Source organism: Ixodes scapularis, unplaced genomic scaffold, assembly GCF_016920785.2.
Source record: "Ixodes scapularis isolate PalLabHiFi unplaced genomic scaffold, ASM1692078v2 PGA_scaffold8__174_contigs__length_109621045, whole genome shotgun sequence".
NCBI lineage: Eukaryota > Metazoa > Arthropoda > Arachnida > Ixodida > Ixodidae > Ixodes > Ixodes scapularis.
This window is the reverse complement of record NW_024609883.1, coordinates 23,123,307-23,143,757: the sequence shown is the minus strand read 5'-3', so window position 1 is coordinate 23,143,757 and position 20,451 is coordinate 23,123,307. Positions and strand designations below refer to the sequence as shown.

Below are 20,451 nucleotides of genomic sequence, written 5' to 3'. Positions count from 1 at the left end.
GCGCAATTTGGCGCAATTGGCGCAGCACTTCCATCACTGGCCATTACAAGGTGACGCTTATTTTTACAGAACTGCGGCGGAAACACCGTGGGGGACCACTGCGAACGGTGCGAAGAGGGCTTCTTCGGGACGCCGTCGCGAGGCCCCTGTTTGCCGTGCGCGTGCCCACTTCCTACCAACAGGTCGGTCAAAAGGACTGCCTCGTAGTCCGGAGAACCCTTACTTTCTCCTAAGACTGGAGCCCGTTCGTCCGAGTGCTGATGGAACCTCTGGTTCATTAGTTTCAGCAGCACCTGCCAGACTCATGGACCGGACTATATCTGCACCGACTGTCAAGAAGGCTACACCGGAAGGCGCTGTGAAAGGTGCGCACTGCTTGTTCCCCTACCGGGGCGTCAGTCTCAAAGCCGGAATGTATTCTGCAACTCAGCATATACTTGTTTCAACAAAAGGGACAGAAAGCAAAGCAAATCCACAGATGTCCAGTTTAAAAATGTATTTATTTATTCAAATAATTGTACATAGACTTCCGAAAGAGCGGCAATTTTAAAAATCATTGAGACAGTCACAAAGCTGCAGAGAACCATTTGATATTAATGAACGAATCAACCTATTATTTTAGTGATTATATAATTCAATATTTTTATTAATTTGCTTAGAAACATTTATTTACCTTCAAGGAACATGCATAACGGAAGAGTAATCACATAAAAAAATGGCAGTCCAAAACATTATATGCCATGGGAAAAACAATAAAATAAATTGCTGTCATTGTTCTAATCTCAAGAGAATAAATAAAAAAAACATTGCCGGCTGTTTTTACAAAAAATGCAAGAGTGTAGTTCAAGTCAATGAGCAATGTATTTGAATATGCTTCCTACCTATATCAGCCTACTACGGAGGAAATGTAATTGATACTAGGTACATTGTTACTACTATAGAGGAAATTTATTTAATTTCTACGGAGGAGGTATACATTGTTAATACAAGGGAGAAAATGTACTTAATACAAAAATGATTATTTCCTTCGTTGCGGTTACTGCTACTGTTTGATGAAGCTTTGTAAATACAAAACCTGCTTAGCTTTTGCAGTCCTTCATAAATTGGGTTATCAAACGCTGGCATCAATTTTATGGATATTATACGTAGGCAAGTTAAGATAGTACTGAAGTTTTATGTAGCATCAACTTTGAGGATTGAGGTACCAGTGAAAATTAAACTTCAAATAGCATCAAATGCTATTTGCACTAATATTTATTACCCGACTTTTTGAAAGATTGAATGTAATGAACCCCTCAACAACTACAAAAAATAAATCCATGATTGAAACCCGTCGAAACTATTATTTTGTGCTGTCAGCTTACGCATGGACAGTTGCAGAAAATAACATATCGGCCCATTTAATACAAATGACCATGACCCAGGCCCATTAAAATCAAGGCGAATCTCATTTTTCACCAGGTTTGCACTGCGTGATGGCGTGATGCAAAGTCCTGCCCCAGAGCCCTTCACTACTCTTCTTTTTTTTTTGTTTCTTCTGCCCACATTTTATAGTTTATTGCTACTCACTCTGCGCCCACCATTTCACGTCGGCTGTCGCAAGTCTCTCAGGCTGTTACCCTTTTGGGAGACGTGTGTTGTTAGTGTTTGACCAACACCTCCTAAATAACAAGGCCGTAGTGATGGGGTTTCTGCGTCACTTACTAAAGGCCAGCATTAAATTACACCCAGGGTGGTTTGACCGATTGAACAAAGTTGCAGACGCGCTAGCCTGGAGTAAGTGACGTCAAAGCTTTAGCACTGCGGCTTTCTTTTCAAGGAGGTACATGTTTGTTCGGCCCGCCAAAACTGCACAAACTTCATTTGATTCTCAACGCTCAGGTGCGCGGACGGCTTCTTCGGGAACCCTCTGGTCGAAGGAGGGCGCTGCATGCGGTGTGAGTGCAATCCTTACGGAGCTCAGGGCCGCCGCTGTGACCCCATCACGGGCGAGTGCCACTGCCAGCCTGGCATCCAGGGGCGAGACTGTTCCATCTGCTCGGCTCGGCACATCCTCACCGAGTACGGTTGCAAGTGTGAGTCACCTGTCTTCGTTGGAGAGCGTTAACAGCTTCGTCAGTGACGAAGAAGAAAGTAACAGACGTGCATTACGCGTAACTGTTTAGTATCACACGCAAGCAGCAGCCGAAGGAAGCATCAATGCAGAATGCTGGGCTAGTTGGTATTGGGATGTCAAGGGCATGCTAGCGCTTTTAGACGAGGACGCAGAAGAAACTAGACAGACATGAGCGAAAAACACAGAGACACAGACGAAGGGAAATGTTTCCCTTCGTCTCTTTCCCTGTATTTTTTCGGCGCTGTGTGTCTAGTCTTTTCTTCGTCCTCGTCTAAAAGCACTACCACGCCCTTGACGAAGGAATCAGTCTTTTGACCTACTGGCGTGATCTTGCAGGCAGTGGCGTACCAACTTGTTTAAGAGTGGGGGAAAAACCCGACCCCCCAACGCCAGGGCCGCGGGCGGCGCCTTTGTTATCCCTTTGTCGCTGCCAGCCAGTGTAACCGGTATTTCCGAAGGGAAATACCGGTTACAGTGCGGTTTTCGGAACAGCCCGGCGACCGCGCCGACTGACCGACGCAGAGAGCACGCTTCCCTGCGCGACACTAGATAACGGCGCGAGCCGCAACACGCGGCACTCGCGGGGCAAGGAGGGTGCTCGAAGAAGCGGTGAGGAACAGAGAGAGAGGCTTCAGTTGCCATAGCGACGGAGGGAAGCACGCACGTGTCGTTCACGTGCGTGCGTCCCTCCGCAACCGCAACGATAGGCCAATCGTAGGTCGAGGAGAAGTGTTCGCGCGTGTTGCATGCCGGTCGCGGGCCGGCTACTTCTATGCGCAAACGTGGCGTCGGTTGTGATTGTCGACGTAGACGGCGTGGTTCGTTCCGCGTAAAATCGCTATCCTTGACTGAATTTTCGCTGTGTGTCGCTATGATAACCCAACACGTACTAGAAGGGAAGATCCACCTACTCGTGCGGCGATGTCGTGGCGGCACTCTCAAGACGGCAGAAACGCCCGTGTCATCGTGTTCGTTTACTTCGACTACAGTGGTGACTTCTGCATTTGTGTTTTCGAACATCGCCCGGATTTCTTATTTGGACCATTTCATGCCTGTGCTAAAGTTGAAGGTATTACTGCCGCATACCGTATAAAGGATGCGAATTTTCACGCGTTTTCATCACCGGAGAAAAGTGATTAGGGTTAGCAATCCTGAACGCTAGCCACGTCCGTCCGCAACCCGCGATGCTGTTAAAAGGCTGCGCCAGGCAAAATTCATTAATTTCTTTCAAAATGTGTGGCACGCTTAAGAGAGAAGTGTACTATTCTGGTGAAGTAAAGACCTTCCGCAAACTATGCTTTATTTTTCATCTAACATAAAATAAATCGTTTTACAAGGTAAGTTGTCTTATGGCATGTATTTTGGCCTGAAAAATTGATGTTTTGGTTATAACGCGGTACCGCTTATAGTGCGGATTTTCATGACTCCCGCGACATACGCTATATGCGGTCTACACTGTATTACGGACCCCTAGAAACCCAAAGACTCCTAATGCTATGGTCACACTACGGACGCACGCGTCGATCTTTCTTAACACACGGTAACCTAAGCGCAACGAGCGAAACGAGTTCGTTCAGACCACGATTGCTTGTAGTCAGAACGAAATCGTTCTGCTTCTTGCGCCTACGTTTGCGTGTGTTATGAAAAATTTGCGCGTTGCGTCCGCAGTGCGAACGCAGCATTATTTCAGCCTTTTTCACGCTGATTTCTGCACACCAGAGCGTCGTCGTCTCCCTTTAATGCAATAAAAAATTTGGCAGAGACACTTAAGACTGCTTCGTGTAGGAATGCCAGAGCATTCCTACATGCTGCGCATTCCTACAAACAGCGCGCTACGTCTTCCATTTTCCCACGGCGCTCCGGCGGTAATATCACGCTACCCCACTGCGCAGGCGCGGCGAACCCCGCCGGCTCCACGGCTTCCGTGACAATGCATCAGCGTTGCTGAGCTTTTCTTTGTGTTTTATTTCTGAGGCGCGTCCTTTTTGACCTTGAGTACCCTGCAGGCTTCCGTGACAAAGAATCTGCGTTGCTGTGCTTTTGGCAAATGGGAATTCAGGTGCCGTTTCGCTGCTACAGACGGTTACAGACAATTCCGGCTTCGCTCCATCGGACAGTCAATGCTTTCTCTTTAAAACACGTCATATTGATGTTATCGCACCCATACATTGGTACAAGAGAACCTTGCTTATGAGGCGCTCCTTTTCAGCTTGAGGCCAGTCGCAGCCAACGCTACGAGCTAATATAAGCAATCAAGCAACGTCAAAACAAACGTCACTGGGCCCTTTCTGTTTATGGCTGGTTTAGCGATGATAGAATACGCACAGAAACATGACGAATGCCAAGATTATGTGCTTTTCACGCTGTCGGACTGGTCAAATCAGCTCGTCGGGTGTGTCTGCACTTAAGGTGAAACGAAGTATAGCTTGAAATCATAGATCGGCGCAGTTTGTCCCTGCGTCGAGCAGTTTCGCAGAGAAACTATCTTCACGCGCTCTCGTTTACAGCCTTTACAGCGCTAAACAAATCATTCAAGTCGTCTTATCAAATAGTAAAGTCCAAAAAACGCTTAGACAAAAAAAAAGTGCCAGGCGGCACTTAGTGGAGCACAACGTAATTTTATGCTTTCCAATCACTTGTTAGAGTGTAGTATGTTTCATTATAAGTCGGAGTGTGAGCAAAAGCTAATTGAAAAACAGGCACAAAAGCACAGGTTAAAATCTCGGTGTCACGACACAATATTTTCCCATTATTGGATCAATTAGCTGTAACAGACGCTAGAAACATAAAGAATGCCGTGATCTCAAACTTTAAGCGGCACTGAAGTCGATTCTGAAATCGTCCTTTTGCGGTAATAACTCAATTTAGACGCTCTAAGCATCCCAACAAACCCGAAATTACAATCGTGCGTAGCTTATTTCCTCGTTAAAAGCGTGTTCAAAGATCGCGTCACGCGCTTTTTGGGAAGAATTTTCTTCCCAGTGAAGTGGACGACGGAGGGCGCTTGTCGGCGAGTTGCAAGCGATGGCTTCGCCCGCGGAGAAAAAGAGGAGTCTTATCCAAGTGTGTACCTAACAGACTCTCTTTGAAACGAGTTTTAATAAAATCATTCGGAATCTGCGCGTATTGTAGGGCTTTCATTGGTCCACACAATGTAGTCCGCGAGAAAAAAAAGAATCCACATGTTTTTCTATTGCCCTGAGATGAATACGCGGTTTTGTAATATAGGACTTGTTATATGCGGGAACTAACACATTTTAAACAATATAAGATCAAAAACGACGTTTTTCAAAAATGACGGCGGTGCCCCTTTAAGTGCCAAATGCCGTGATTTAAAGTTTAAGAGGGCCGCACGCTGCAGATTTTTTCAATGACATGGGAATTTGGGGCATTTCATAATATTCCTTTACTATAATGATATGAGAATTTTAACAACACACACGAATGACACTTAAAACTTGAGAATGTCTATTAGAGTGGTAGCTGAATATAGGCGTTTCCTGGTAGCGAAATAGCGTGGCAGTGTGAGGCTCAAAACAGAAACGGTCCACTTTCAGCCTGCGATGACGACTGCACGGGACGCCTGCTCGACGACGTGGAGGAAATGCTGGCCTTGCTCGACCGCCTCAATGCGACGGACATTGTTTCTGCACCCTGGATTCACCTCTTGGCAATCCAGGAAACCACCCGCCTCATGCGTGTAAGTGCAGTGTGAACGCTGCGTGGCGATATTATCTCATATGGAGCAGGATTCATCGTCGTTTATCTTGGATTGTTGTCTATAGACGCTTTACACACGCGCCAGATTGAGCCGCCATAGCTGCCCTTCTCTTGTCTTACCGAGATGCCGAGCCACTGAAGCGGGCGTTGACGGGTCTTCACAAGGGCCTATGCTGGGCACAAGAACACAGTAGCATCTAAAATGGCAATAACCTGTCCTACTGTGGTAATGATGAAGTGAAGCGAACGGAATAAGAGGGAGCAAAAACTGAAGGTCAGTTATGGCGGCGCCCATGCACAGCTGCTGTAAAGCGTCTATACTCCTCGACAACTTTTCTTGGCAATGGAGTAGAAGGTACGTCCCGCGTCCCCTCTCCCATTTTGCGTGTACGCAGGCTCTCCTCCTCTCCCCGGAAATGGGAGAAAAGGAAAGCCTGCGTACACTCAAAATGGGAGAGGGGACGCAGGCCTGTACCTTCCACTGCACTGCCAAGAAAAGTTGTCGCGGAGTATAGATATTATCGGCCTGGCGCACTGCAGATTACGTTGCATTGTGGTTGAACTCTTCTGTCGCAGATAACCTAAGAGGGTGTGGCAAGGATCTCTTTCCGTAAGCAATGAGATTGCCGGATTAGCCTATTAAAATGAATCACAAAGCGTAAATATCATCAGCCACGCCCTACAGCTGCCAGTGACGTTAAGCGATGCCTGCTACTGGGATTCTCAAGTCAAGACACAAAGTCACCCTGATCCTGCGCTTACTCGAAATCAAAGAAAGGCCACTGTTGGCGCTACTGAGCAAAAGTAGGCTGATGAAATGTTGTAATTCGTTACAATTGCTCGTAAAGTAACGAACTAAGTTATCACCGAGTCTCAAAAGAAAGGCGTGGCTTCACCTCAACAGTCGTGCGTTGCTCTTCCAATCGTTTTTTTTTTTTTTTTTTTTTTTTCATTTTAAAGTAGCTAGTGGTTAGCATGCTAAGCTCAATCTGGAAACTTCGGCACGAAAAGTAAACATGTAAATTGATGTCATGTTTGGACTACATTGTTCATACGGTACTTTCGAATTGAAACACAACTGCCAGTCACAGCAGAGGTCAAGGACTGGAAACGAACCCTTGATTAGCTGAATATTTATATGAGCTTCGAAATTTCGTTGTACCATCCCTTTAAAAGGATACCACAACGAAATTTCGGCGTTTATTCTTTGGTCTATATGTGTTCAAAGGAGCAGAATCACATCGGACACACCAATATCCTGTTAAAAGACACGAAAAGGATTTTTAAAACCATATAAACGATTAGCAAAGAGCACCTGGTGGATGTCGCTAACGCCTCGTTTGTAATGCCCGTCTATGAACCTTGACAGTTAGGACGGCAACTCTCTCTCCTCCGGCCGCCACGAGAGTAGAGTGGAAGAAGGAACTCCCCTCTACTCGATAATCTTTTTTGTGTGTCCCAGAAGTCGCTATAGTCAAGATTATAGAAGATTAACCCGTCACTCAAAATTCGTACAAAAGCATGCCGCTTCAGTGGCTGCAGCGACTACGACATCCTCTCGACGTCAGCCTCGCCGCAGCTTTGTTCGTCCCGAGACGAACTACGTCACGATTGCGGGGGATGTCACGTGCTCTCCGCTGGCTGCTCTCCGAGCGCTTGCCAGATTTGCCGTATATAACGAACACAGCCACCAGGCCCAAAATACGAACGTGCGATTGTCATTTACGGATATTGTGAATCATATTCAACCTCTTTTTGAACATGACGGATATATTTCAAATTTGTTGAAGTATCCCTCTAAAGTATTCGCAAAAACACCCGGTGTATAAGCGTCCTAGCTTCAACATGCTACATGTAAGTAGGCTAGATAATTAAGAGACCTGTTCCTTTTTTCTTCTCTCAGACGGATCTGGACCGTTATTTGAACTTGGTGGAGAGCGGAAACCAGGTGTTGTCCAACTTCTCTTTCCACTTCAACCTGGAGACCCAGGCGGACATCCTGCTGGAGAGGGTATACTGTCTTCCTCAAGCACTGCGCTTTCAGGATGGCTGACTTGGCTACTCTCGCAGGCCCGTGACACCAGGCGCAACATGCCCGATGTGGTCGACGGGGCCTACCAGGTGCTACTCAGGGCCAACGAGCTTCTGGAGCTGATCAACAAGTACTGGAAGGAGATCATTGGTAGGTCCTCAGAGTGCCGCGAGTCACGATCCTTAGAGTGTACTCTGGCAATGCCATGCAGATGCCGTCAACCACCTGAAGAGCCACGGCATCGGGCACGGGGGTGCGGCCATAAGCATCGGCCACATTGTTGAAGAAGCCAAGCGCATTCTTCGGGAGCTGCAGAAGACAAAGATGGAGAAGCCCCTGGACGAAGCCCAGAGAGAAAACAGGTCCGTCTCTTTCGCTCTCGTCGCTTACGACGGTAGCACGAGGTCGATCCTAGTCGTACTAAGAAGATACACTCAGATCATCATATTTCTTATTGTCTGCTGCCGCAACGATCGTTATTGATATCATTATAAAGTAGGCAGAGCAACAGCAACTCAAGTTGTTGCTAGCCCTTTATGGTGCTTATTGTTTTGAATCTAATCATATGTAGATTTTGATACATGTACATACACATAGCTGGCTCTTGATGGCCATAAAAACATATTTTGCGAATTCCATTAATATATTACATTAGAAGATAAATTTCAATGCTTCTTGATTTCTTATTATTTACTTTCTATATAAACTAAACCACAAAATCAAAAAGGATAAGGAAGGAATCCAGATAAAAAGGAGGCTGAGGCACAAATTCAACTGCCAAAACGTGTTTTCATTTCGTTGATTTTTTTTTTTTGCACGTTAAAGGCATTAAATTTCTAAAAACTATTTTGTGTGTGTGTGTGTGTGTGTGAAAAAGGGGGGGGGGGGTGGAGAAGATCCCTGCAAGTGTATTATTGCCCTACAGGGTCCTAGATACAAGTCCACCAGTCGACCGCTGATAGCGTGCATATTTGTCCCCCAGGAAAGCCCACCAGCTTCTGGAACGCGTAAGGAACCTGGTGCTGAACCTGCAAGAAGTCGGAGACCTGTCCGAGCGGTTGGACCGTGTGGAGCGACTGCTGAGCGAGATGATACGACGCATCGAAAACGAAGTGCAGAAGCCTACGGCCAGGGCTCTGAGTCTGCTGGAGGGACAACTGCGCTCCCTGAACGCCATCCAGGTACGACATTCGCGCGCCCCAAGCACTGTATAGCTCCTCACTTGGCAATGCGCCCGAGTGCTGATCAGCTGGTCTTCAACCACGGAGCCATGCTAGGAGTTTCTGCTCTAGAGTAACCGTATATGATCCACTTGCGAAGCAGAGTTCGCAGCGGTCTAAATTTTTTTACTTCATTTAATGCGGGAAAGCGACCGTTGCTCTCACAGGAGGCACCACGACAGGAGGCGGCGATTCACCGTCTCCCAAGCATACCTCGGCAAACCTCACTCATGAGGGCCCTGTGAGTGTGGCTGTGAGGGTGAGGGTGAGTGAGGGCGACTTAAAATGCCGACCTCTGCTCCCAAGTCCCACGAAAGCGCGCTCGCGCGCTCACTGCGTTGTGTTGTTGTTTGTTTGTACACGGCCGCCATCAAAAAGCGCTTGCGTTATAAGAAAAATGCGATTATACTTGTCTAGGAGGCATACACACACCATGTCCGAGGGCTCAAGAATCTTCCTTAACAGACTTCAGTGTAATGTCTGTATTGCGCGAACGCAGTGCGGAAAATATGTTCCCGAACCCGATGCTAGGCACAGCCGCTCCCCCCCCCCCCCCCCCCCCCTTCCCTCCCTCCCTCCCAAACGCTTTCATCAAATTTGGCGCATGTGCCCCCTTTTCTGCCAATGAAAAGTTGGCGGAGAAATCAAAGGGAAGGCGATACTCTCGCTCCCCCATTCAGTCACCCTAGTCCGCTTTAGGAGCTCCAGAGCAGGTCTTCCGGTCTTGTGTTGGTTGACCTGCACTGAAGTTATCGTTCCGAAGACGGCACTTAAAACAAACTATACGCTCGTCTCCACCTCAAAAAAAAGGAAGTTTTGCGCATTGTTCATAGACCGCGCAAAGTAGTTCTCACGAGCTTTGGTTATCGGAGGAAAGCGCGATGCTTTTGGCCTTGGAAGAGTGTACTTCTGGATAAGATAACCTATATGTAATCTCAAATGCACCTATATATATATATATATATATCCTAATTCTCCTCATAAAGGGAGAAATTCATATTAGTCATGCTCCGAAAGGAGCAGGCCTTTTTTTTTTGCCATGGTTCATGAGGGGAAAGTGAGTAGAGTTTGTGCATTGTATTGCCACTTGGTAGACACCGCACTTCCGCGCCCGTTTTTAAAAGAGGCCTACATATCTGCTTTCCCCCACACTACGCTGGAGCACTGTGCATTAGGAAAGAAAACCAAGTATACGGGAGAACAGATAAAATCTAGGTTACAAAATAGCGAGATGTGCTGAGCTGACAGAGAGAGAGAGAGAGAAAATGTAATAGAATAGAGGTATTAGCCTGGGCTTGGGGCTTTGGCAGGCTTATGTGAGAGCGAGTACCGATAGTTAAAGTTGATCAGTTGAAGATTAAAGATGAGAGAGTGACGCTTACAGTGTGCTTAGTAATCTCATAAAAAAAATGAAAGCCGTTTACCATTCCCTGCAACGCCGGATTAGAGCGCAGCTCTTGAGGAGGAGGATGGAAGCGTACTGAGGGATAGGTGACCCTTGCAGCCACGTGACCTCGGCGGAGGGTGGGGTCGTGTGAGGTCAGGGGGGTCACGTGACCTCGGGGGGGGGGGAGGGGGGGAGTCGCGTGACTTCATGGGGGTCACGTGACCTCAGGGGGTCACGTGACTTCAGGGGTGTCACGTGACCCTAGGGGGTCACGCGACCTCGGGGGAGTCACGGGACTTCGGTGGGGGGCACGTGACCTCCGGGGGCACGTGACCTCCGGGGGCGCGTGACCTCGGAGTCACGTGACCTCGGGGTCACGTGACCTTTGGTTGGTCGCGTGACCTCGCGGTTACGCTGACGCTGCTCAAGCCGGAAACGGGCCCCTAAGAGCTGCGCTCTAAAATAAAAGCTGTTTACAACTCCCTGTAACGCCGAATTAGAGCACAGCTCTTAAGGAGGAGTAGGGGAAGGTGCGAAGAGGGGCTACGCCTTTCCTCCTTTCATGCTCACCTCCCATTTAGGGAAAAATTTTCCTCTAAATTTGGCGGGGAGATTTTTCCACTAGATCTAGCGGGGAATTTTTTCCACTAAATTTAGCGGGGAAAATTTTGCACTAAATCTAGCGGGGAATTTTTTCCGCTAAATTTAGCGGGGAATTTTTTCCGCTAAATTTAGCGGGGAATTTTTTCCGCTAAATTTAGCGGGGAATTTTTTCTGCTAAACTTAGCGGGGAATTTTTTTTTTTTCTAAATTTAGCGGGGAAATTTTTCCGCTAAATTTAGCGGGAAATTTACCCATCACGCACCGCGCGGTTACACCGACGGCGACGCCGATGCTGCTGAAGCCGGAGATGGCCGCCTAAGAGCTGCGCTCTAAAAGCTTCGGAGTGCCGTACAATGTTTTGATAAAAGACCGCTCTTACACAGTGAAGCTAATTTCGTAGCAAAGTTTCGGCTGCCAATTTAACTCTGAAGCTGTCTGTAAAGCAGTCACTTAAAGGGGCTCTTACACGGTATTTATGCTCACCAAGGTTTTCATTTGTACATGACATACAAGAGCCCAACTACCCAGAACACAATTTGCGTCCTTGAATACCAGCTGAACGTAGAGGAAAAGCGAAGGAGAGGGGAAAACAAAGAACCAGGCCGTCACAATTTGCGGCTCGAAATTCGTTTTATTTCCACCCAAAAATTGCCGATCGAGAACTGGCCGGTTTGAGTCGCGCTCACTCTCTTCTCCGTGGTCAGGTGCTGTTCTCCATGGTTTAGAGTAGACACAACCACCAAAAGATAATCGAAGTCATGGGTCATCGAAGGCAGACACTCAATACTAAAAATAGACAAAAAATATGATTCCCATTTTTTTGTAACTTGTAAAAAGCTGCAAATATGTTGATTGAAAAAACCAAAGAGTGGCACAGTCACATCACTTTCTGTAACTTTCTCCTCTATATTTCTTCGTCCTCCCCACTATAGTTTCCGGTTTGGTTTAGAGCAGTTGCGTTTTTTTTCTTTTTACTTTATTAGAGATGTATCTGACACTGTAGCAAAATATTGTTTGGGTACATTCTTCTGACACAATAATAGATCGCCTGGGGATAATTGAAAAAAATGTGTGGGGGGGGGGGGGGGTCAATGTCCCTTTAAAGAGCCATCGACAGCGGGCCTGAGGCTGTTATATATAAGTTCCTTCTACTAAATGCTCTTGGTTTCGTGCCTTTTTTAGATATAGGGTAGCGTTGCGATATTGTGTCATTGGGCATGTGCATAGTGAAATCTCCTCGCTGGCATTCCTATTTAGACGCGAAATTCTAACCTTTTATATCTCTTTCAGAATCTGATAGACGGCAGCGTGGGCCAAGCGGAGAAAGCCAATGCCTCACTTGTGGAAGCACGAGAGTGGTTGAGGAAGGCCAAGGACGCCATCATCGATGCCTCCTTCAAATTTGACGTAAGCATTTTCTGTAGTAAATAAGGAACCACTCCTCGCATGAGGCGGACATTGGAGAAAACGTAAACGTTTTGCACACCAAATGCTTGTTACGATGGTAAGAAGAGCCATGAGTGTTAAGAATTTTTCCAGTATTTCTAAGAAAACCTTTTTTTTAATCTGAAGCATGCTTACACAAAACAAAATTCTAAATAAAAAAAAAAATACTTGCCTCGAGCTCCTCTTTCTCACTCATCGAGTTATTTTACACCGAACGCTTGACTCTAACCGTACAGTCAAGCTAATTTTCTTGAAAATTTCTGGGCAATGGATTGCGCGGATCCCCAAGAGTTTGGCCGTCTATACATATGGCCGATGCATTCTTAAAAGCCGCAGGTTGGTGCCTGTGTCTTCAAAAAAAAAAAAACCCGGCCAACCCTCCCAAGGGCGACTTCTTTAATAAAAGAAACGATATCGAGCAGCTTTTTCTTTAAGATGAACGGTTTATTTCTGGGTTTAATAACAACTGTTATGTCAACACAATATAACTGAACAATGCTTCGCCCATGAAGTCACGTTTCTCTGCAGACCCCCCCCCCCCCCCCCCCCCCCTTCCCCCTTGCCTGACCCATAAGTTTTCCCCCTGATTGACCCTGAGCTAACCTTTTCATCACCTTCAAACTTTGAAAGTGTTACTAAAGCGGTTCCCTTCAAGTTTTCATCCCTATGGATGGTGCGTCGCCACCAGTGTTCTTTCTATCACGCCCGCTTCACATCTTTCTGTGCGCAAAGAGGTACTCTCGTATGTATTACTGCGTTATTATTATTATTTATTAATACTGTTCACCCGGAATCGGGTTGTTACAGGAGTAATGGTTACAAAAACATACAAAATACCGGTATGACGAAATGCACGCTCTTCAATCAGACGCGTAAAAATGATCAAAACCAGTTACAGCACAGAAGTAATATGCAGAGCAAAAAAAACAGCAAGATTGATTGTTTAGGAAACATGAGTATAGAGTTAAATTACACAATTCTAGACTTCTATAGATGCCACTGTACAATACATCAAATCATGTATGACAATATAATCACAGATAAGGCAATACAGCACCAACTCAACAATATGATCTAAGTAACAGTTCGACATACAATTACGTTAAGGCTCGGTCGACAAAGTAAGCAGATTGTTCATAAAATCATCAATGCCATCACAATCAACTATGCTCTGTGAAAGGTTATTCCAATCTAGGATTGTTCTGGGAAAGAAAGGAGTACTGGAAAGTGTCATTTTTCGCCCTTTCCACCACAAGTTCCGCGGTGTGGCCTTTCCTAAGTGTTCTAGATTGGCGGGGTTGTAAGAACCTTGAAGTGTCAATGTTAAACAAATTATTTTTTAACATAAATAGAAATTTTAACCTTGCAGTTGTCCGCCGGCTAGGAAGAAGTGGCAGATTGAGATCTTTCAGCATACCTTTAACGGAGTCGGTTCTCTTATATTTAGCTAAAATGAACCTCGCTGCCATTCTTTGAACTTTTTCTAGATTATTAATTTGGTATTGTCTAAAGGGGTCCCATACAATTGAACAGCTCTAGAGGATGCCGCCAATTTGCTACATCTAATCAAAATTCAAGCTTCATTTCAGCGTCTTTTCAACGAAGATATATGTTGGACACTTGTGTTCAAATCTCTGCACACTGTCTATAGCAGTATTATTTGTACTTTATTGCTTAGTTCAGTGTCACGAAAATGTATTATTTTGCTATATTTGAAGGGTTGAGCACCCTGTCACCTTGAATAGGGTGTTTGCACATGACGTCAATCCGCCATTTTGTTGTTAGTTTGTTTTTCAAACTAATTCACTAATTTGAAGGATGACTGCATCGCAACCGGTTGAGATGTCAGCGTGGTAAGACATAAGCTTCTGAGCTCTACGCATTGGAGGGGTCATATAAATCCTTGGAATGCTCGAGTCTGGCTAGCGCCAGACAGCTTACAACAACAAAATGGTGGACAAATTACGTCACTGAAAACATGGGCGATCATATAGGCGAAGTTTTAAAGCAAAATTGAAACCAGGCACTTGATCGATTAACGATTTCGGAACATAATTAGTCAGTTATTTTGTTTCCATGCTCTCAAGGTTCTGAAGTAGAGCAAATGTAAGTGTGATGGAACGAATTAACATAGTTTGGCTTGGTTTTGTAGCACCTTAGTCCGCACATTTCTGGTAACCCTCCGATTCACGCCTGCTTTGCAGGAGCTCCCCAGGCTTCTTGCGGAGCTGCAAAACGACACCAACGCCTTGGAGGAGCGACGGGGCCTCCTGGACAGGATCAACCCCGAGTACCGCGAGAAATACGTCAAGACGTGCCAGCGTCACGCTGCTGAGATGATGGCCGAGGTCGGACGCCTGGCCGAGTGAGTTGAACTTGCTGCACCTTGTGGAGTTTTAAACTGCAGACATTTTCAAATAGGCCCCACTAGAGTCTATCTGGCAACCTGTCCACATTAGCACCCACGGGAGGGTCCGATTTCTCGCAGTTCACACCAGACTAATGAGAAGCCACACATACCACAAAGTGTACCGGGTTTCAACGGCGGTTACCGTTAGAACTAGCATACAAATTCCGCACGCGACACAGTGAGTACCAGTAATAAGGAGAGGCTCATCAACCGACATGTTCTTGAGAGCTTGCGGGCATTCAAACGCACTGTGGATATCTAAAGCACCAACGCGTACAGGAACCCCGGGAGACACCTGATTACTTGATGTCTCATGTGTGTGATTGGCCCATGTATTCTTTTTTGGCCATCCTACATGTCTCTCTATGATACATGTGCCCCAGAGTCCCGCTATCATGGGCAATGATCATTTCTGGAAAATTCCACAAGACCTCTCGTCAACCCCACATCGCGCCACACGGTGAATTGTGGGGACATACCGATGTACGGCCGGCGCGTATGCTACATCCTGGAAGTGACTCAATTCCTTCTCTCTTATCACAGCGAGTTCAGAACACAAAGAAAACAGAGCGAACAGATCACAAAGCCGATACATGCCCTCTTGCTATCGTCCTGCTTTTTGGTGGCCGAGTGGGAAGCGTACACCAGCTCGGAGCACGTGGAGCGAAAGCTTGCGCTGCAGAACCCAGGATCCTGGGCTCAATCGCCGCCTCTGCGCATTTCGATCTGTATGTGCATTGTACGGGTACGCGGTCGGCCATCACTACTGTGTGATGCACGCAGGCTAGCGGTTGTACTGAACTGGCTGAATTTCTCATCTACAGCGAGTGAGTCGTCGCAACTTTGAAATGGCTGACTGCTGTATAAATATCCCCACAACCCCAAATATTAATTATTATTTAAGTTCTTAAATCGTAAATTTGTAAGAAAAAATAGTTGCTCGTTTGGTCATTCTGATAAACGCGTTTAAATGCTTCATAGGTGGATTAAGCTCTTTGTTCGGGATATGCCTAGGGCAGGATGACCCTTAGTCCTTCAGTGCCTGGGGTGGATAGTGCTCTTAGCACAGGTGGTGCCTAGGGCAGGGATTTGTATGGAAACAGATTACATCACACCATTGTCTCTGTGAAGCTGTGCACGCTTCCATTCAGCACCACCCGGATAGAAAGCCTTTGCATTGAATTTTCTGGGTCACCAAGAGAGGGGAAGTGCGCTTTCCTGTCCTTTCCACTCCTCTTCGTTCTGTGCGCTTTTTCTGCGCCACCTGCTTCTGCTCCTCCCGTTCCTGCATGCTGGGTCCGTAGCTCAGTCAGCAGCGCACTCGGCTTCCACGCCGGCGACCGGGATTGATTGTCTGGCACCAGTTGCCATTTGTTTTTTTTGTTTTTAGAGTGCAGCTCTTAGGCGCCCGTTCCTGGCTTGAGCGGCGTCGCCGTCGCCGTTGGCGTTGCCGTCGCCGTCGGCGTAACTGCGAGTAACCCTCGTAACCCTCGTGAGGGTTACGGGGGTTACGAGGGTTACTTTCACGAGGGTTACACTCACGAGAATCACGAGGGCTACAAGGCCCTAGTAGCACCGAATGTTGCCACAATGTTACTGGAATGTGGTCCGCCAACGTTGTGTATACGTGGCTAATGTCCGCAAAATGTCATGTCGCTGGAACGTTATCTGAAAACATTCCCGTAACATCACAGTAAACATTTGTGCTATGTTATGCCCTCAACATTTGTGCTATGTTATGCCCTCAACATTTGTGCTATGTTATGCCCTCAACATTTGTGCTATGTTATGCCCTCAACATTTGTGCTATGTTATGCCCTCAACATTTGTGGTATGTTATGCCCTAACATTAGTGGAACATAATTTATTAACATTGTTTATATATTTCCAATGACCACACAGCAAACATTTGTGGTATGTTTTGTCCTCAACATTCGTGTAACATTAACTTGTTGTCTCAAGTAGCAGCCAGGCTCTTTAAATCAACCGCGAAATTTGGTTTCTTAACCGATTGCGCTAGGAGTTTTTGCAGCGTTGCCCACAGGCGGTGCATTTTTTTATTATAAAAATTGCAAAGAGCGAACTTACCTGAGGAAAAGTAAAGAAAGAAAAAGGGTTAACTCCTTTGGAAATTCAGCGAAGGCACCAGTCTTCAAACAATAGGGCGCCCTATTTTTGAAGACCGTTGGCTTCGCTGCATTTCCATAGCAGTTAAGCCTTTTTCTTTCTTTATTTTTTCCTCAATTAGTTCGCTCTTTGCAATTTTTATAGAAAAAAATACACCACCTGTGGGCAACGGTGCACAAAATCCTAGCGCGACAGGTTAAGAAACCGAATTTTGTGGTCGATTTAAAGAGACTGGCCACTATTTGAGACACCTAATATATTGCCAATTGACCACTACTTTTCTACATGAGCTACATTATAAAAAAATCAATTTACCCACAACAAGGACAGCTAAAAACGGACAAGCACATATACATAGCCGCAGTGTGCTAGCTTTGTTTCTATCTTTCCTCGTCTCGGGCAAATTAGTCGCAGACTAGCTCTCTCAGCGATTTCACCCCACCTTCGCCTGTGTGAAAGTCGTTCATCAAATAGCACTGCTGCTGAACCGCTCTAAGAAGTTATTCACTTCACTTGAGAAAACGTGAATACTCTTTTCTGTAATCTGCTTTCAATCATGTCGATCTATCCCAGTTTTATTTCGAGGTATAGCTTTTATAAAAAGCTCCACTTTTTTTTTTACTTTTTTCAGCCAATCAAAATGTTTAACTTTCAGATGTTTGTCACTCCAATGTTCTTGCACAAGAATTTTCTGAGCAGAGAAGTCACTAAAAAAGACATTTAGCCTAATTGTGAAGTAAACTTTGTGAGGGAAAAAAAAAAATCTTTCTTACGTGACAGAGAAATAAAGAACTTCTGATGATCTTAAAGGACAAACATTGATTTTAATTCCCAAAATAATTAGCTACCTAACCTAACCTAACCAACAAAGGCTAGACACATTTAGCTAATGAATGGGTATATTGAAGATAAAATGTCTGTCCCAAGTTGCCTTAATACCCAAGTTGACACCTTAGTAACTGTTGAGCACAGCACTTGTTGACAACATGTCGGTTACCAGAAATGTAGCCTGTAATATATATGCCTCGCGGAACTCCAAAGCCAAATTTAGCAGCTATACTCCGTTTCACCTTCAGTTGAAGCGCAGCATACACTACGAGCCATCCCAGTCAATTTAGCGTCAAGTCTGATGCGACTTTGAGCTCTGCCTCCCGTTCCACACAACTGGAAAGTCATGTGATACTCTTCCGGCGCTGGATCAGCTGGGATGGCCCATACCGTTCACTATGCTTTAACTTAAAGTGAAACGGAGCATAGTGGAGACAGCACTGTAACTATTCAGACTCAATATTTCGAAATTAATTAGTGTTGATTTTCATTTCTTTTATATTAAACTTTCACAACCCACAAAAGTAAAAGGTTTCATGGATTACCAGTATCCCCAACCATTGGGCAATTGATTTGCATGATAACTTCTACAATTTTTTCTCCAATTGCAAGATTCTGAATTATTTTGGAGTGGATTATCTACTCTCTACAGCAGAAGACTGACTAATAGAACATGCATATCACAAGAGGAATCCCCCCCCCCCCCCCCCCAGACTGTATAATTTCAGCAATATTTTCACTTTGTGACACAATTTAAAGCAGTCCTCCACTCTACTTTTCTCTCTCGCATCTCCTCGTGGCAAGCAGAGAAGGAAGCAGGGGTTGCTGGGAAAAGTATGCACATCCGTCTCCATCACTTCCTTCCAGCCAATAGGAAGTTACAAAAAGAAAGCTATCTCCTTGAAATAGCAACCACTTTTCAGGCAACCATGTAAAATCAGTCTTGCCAAAATGAGTCTTGCACCCTAAATAGTTATACTTTCTTTTTTTTTTCAAGGAAAATGCATTTTATGACATGGGTGTCCTATCCATGTCATTCTAACTTGTTCTAACTTTTTTAGTGGCCCTCTAAGAGGCACCTGTCACTGACCATAAAGTAGGACGCTTAGAGGAATCCAAAAGATTTGTTGAAATAGGGTTTATTTTCATAAATCTTCCAAGTTTTACATTGCACTCAGTAGAAGCTGTAAGCTCAGCCAACTTGATTAAAATAAACTGAGAAAACATCACGAAAAAGGTTGCAGCAACAGGACCAGACATATACTGCGGAAACATTTGCAGATTCACTAAGAAACATACTCAACTTCTCAAAAAGTATAATGAGTGGTAACAACCAAGCTTAAGTTAGCAGAAGAAACATGTAGTTTGAAAGTAACTTTGAGTTAAATAAAATTGACTAGATATATAAGCAAAGGTGTGTTACAAACGGATCATTCTTGCATCCGTAGGGCAACTGCAAGAGGAAAAAAAAAAGTAATTACACAGACGAAAATTATAACAAAAATGTTTACATCCTATTCATAGGCAGTATCGACGTTTACCAGGAATAAATGTGACAGCTACTCGCTTAGTTCTATATACACAGATATTAGATTGTGAAAATAGTGGTAAATAAGTTCAATAAAAAAAAAACACTAGAGTAACCTGCCACTGATGTTACCATATCTGTTGCTGCTCAAAGTTATCATAAAACAAACATATGTCATATTAATGAACAGAGAAGGAAGAGGAACAGTTACATAAAACTAGAGGGCACACAGTCCCTTATCGCCATCTTGAGCGCAGTGTCACCCTTTCTCTACACCAAGTGTCATTATTAGCTGTAGATTACTCCCAGAAGTCAAAAACTTATTTTCGGGAACCTCAATGAGACAGGCAAATGTCCTGCTTGTCCTCTGTCAATAACATAAACGTCATAATTATTGTGATCAATAAATTACATGGGTCCCCACCCCCTAACCTAAAAAAAGCTGTGCACATGGCAGGCTTCATGTTGCTTGGTAATGACATTAACGAGATAAACACTCACTTTTCTCAGTACTGTTTCTAAAGTGCAGTCAAAGTCAGCAAAACAAACTGACATATTAAGGAACATAATTTCCACATCAAAGGTCACTCAATGCCTGGAAAGTAGTTATAAAAGGGAAAGTCAGAGTGAAAGAAGCTGACTATAAACATAATAAGAGTAAAAAAAGTGCTTGCCTCTTTCTACAAAGTCACCTCTAGGCAAAAGCAGTGCCCTCCTACAAAAAGCATATTAAAGAGTAAAGCTATACAGGGCGTTTCTTTAATTCTTTACAAAATTGAAAAAAAAAAAAAAAAAAAAAAAAGCTGATAGCTACGTGGATTCGCCTTCAGTGTATGTTTGCGGGGCTTGGAGGGCATTCTATGAGGGGATAAATGTCACAGTATGTTGGCTAACAAAATTCTGTTAATTAACTTTTTCATAAACGGTTTAATGGGCCACGTTGCAATTGCAGTTTTAAAGGGAGCCATTAGTAAAGGCTAACCCAATTTATACAGTTTGCAAAAAAAACAAAAAACATTAAGATATTTATTGTT

General features: G+C 44.9%; 1 protein-coding gene across 1 annotated transcript in view; it reads left to right on the top strand.

Moving 5' to 3' along the window:
* The window catches only part of LOC121833524 (laminin subunit alpha-1-like), a 163,711-nt gene that overhangs the window by 113,121 nt on the left and 30,139 nt on the right, over positions 1–20,451 (top strand). Inside the window, exons 32-41 of the mRNA XM_042286910.1 lie at positions 70–182; positions 282–365; positions 1,882–2,075; positions 5,674–5,816; positions 7,740–7,847; positions 7,907–8,018; positions 8,080–8,230; positions 8,851–9,049; positions 12,369–12,485; positions 14,729–14,889. Of these exons, the coding sequence (XP_042142844.1) occupies positions 70–182; positions 282–365; positions 1,882–2,075; positions 5,674–5,816; positions 7,740–7,847; positions 7,907–8,018; positions 8,080–8,230; positions 8,851–9,049; positions 12,369–12,485; positions 14,729–14,889 (1,382 nt within the window). The remainder of the gene's footprint in view (positions 1–69; positions 183–281; positions 366–1,881; positions 2,076–5,673; positions 5,817–7,739; positions 7,848–7,906; positions 8,019–8,079; positions 8,231–8,850; positions 9,050–12,368; positions 12,486–14,728; positions 14,890–20,451) is intronic.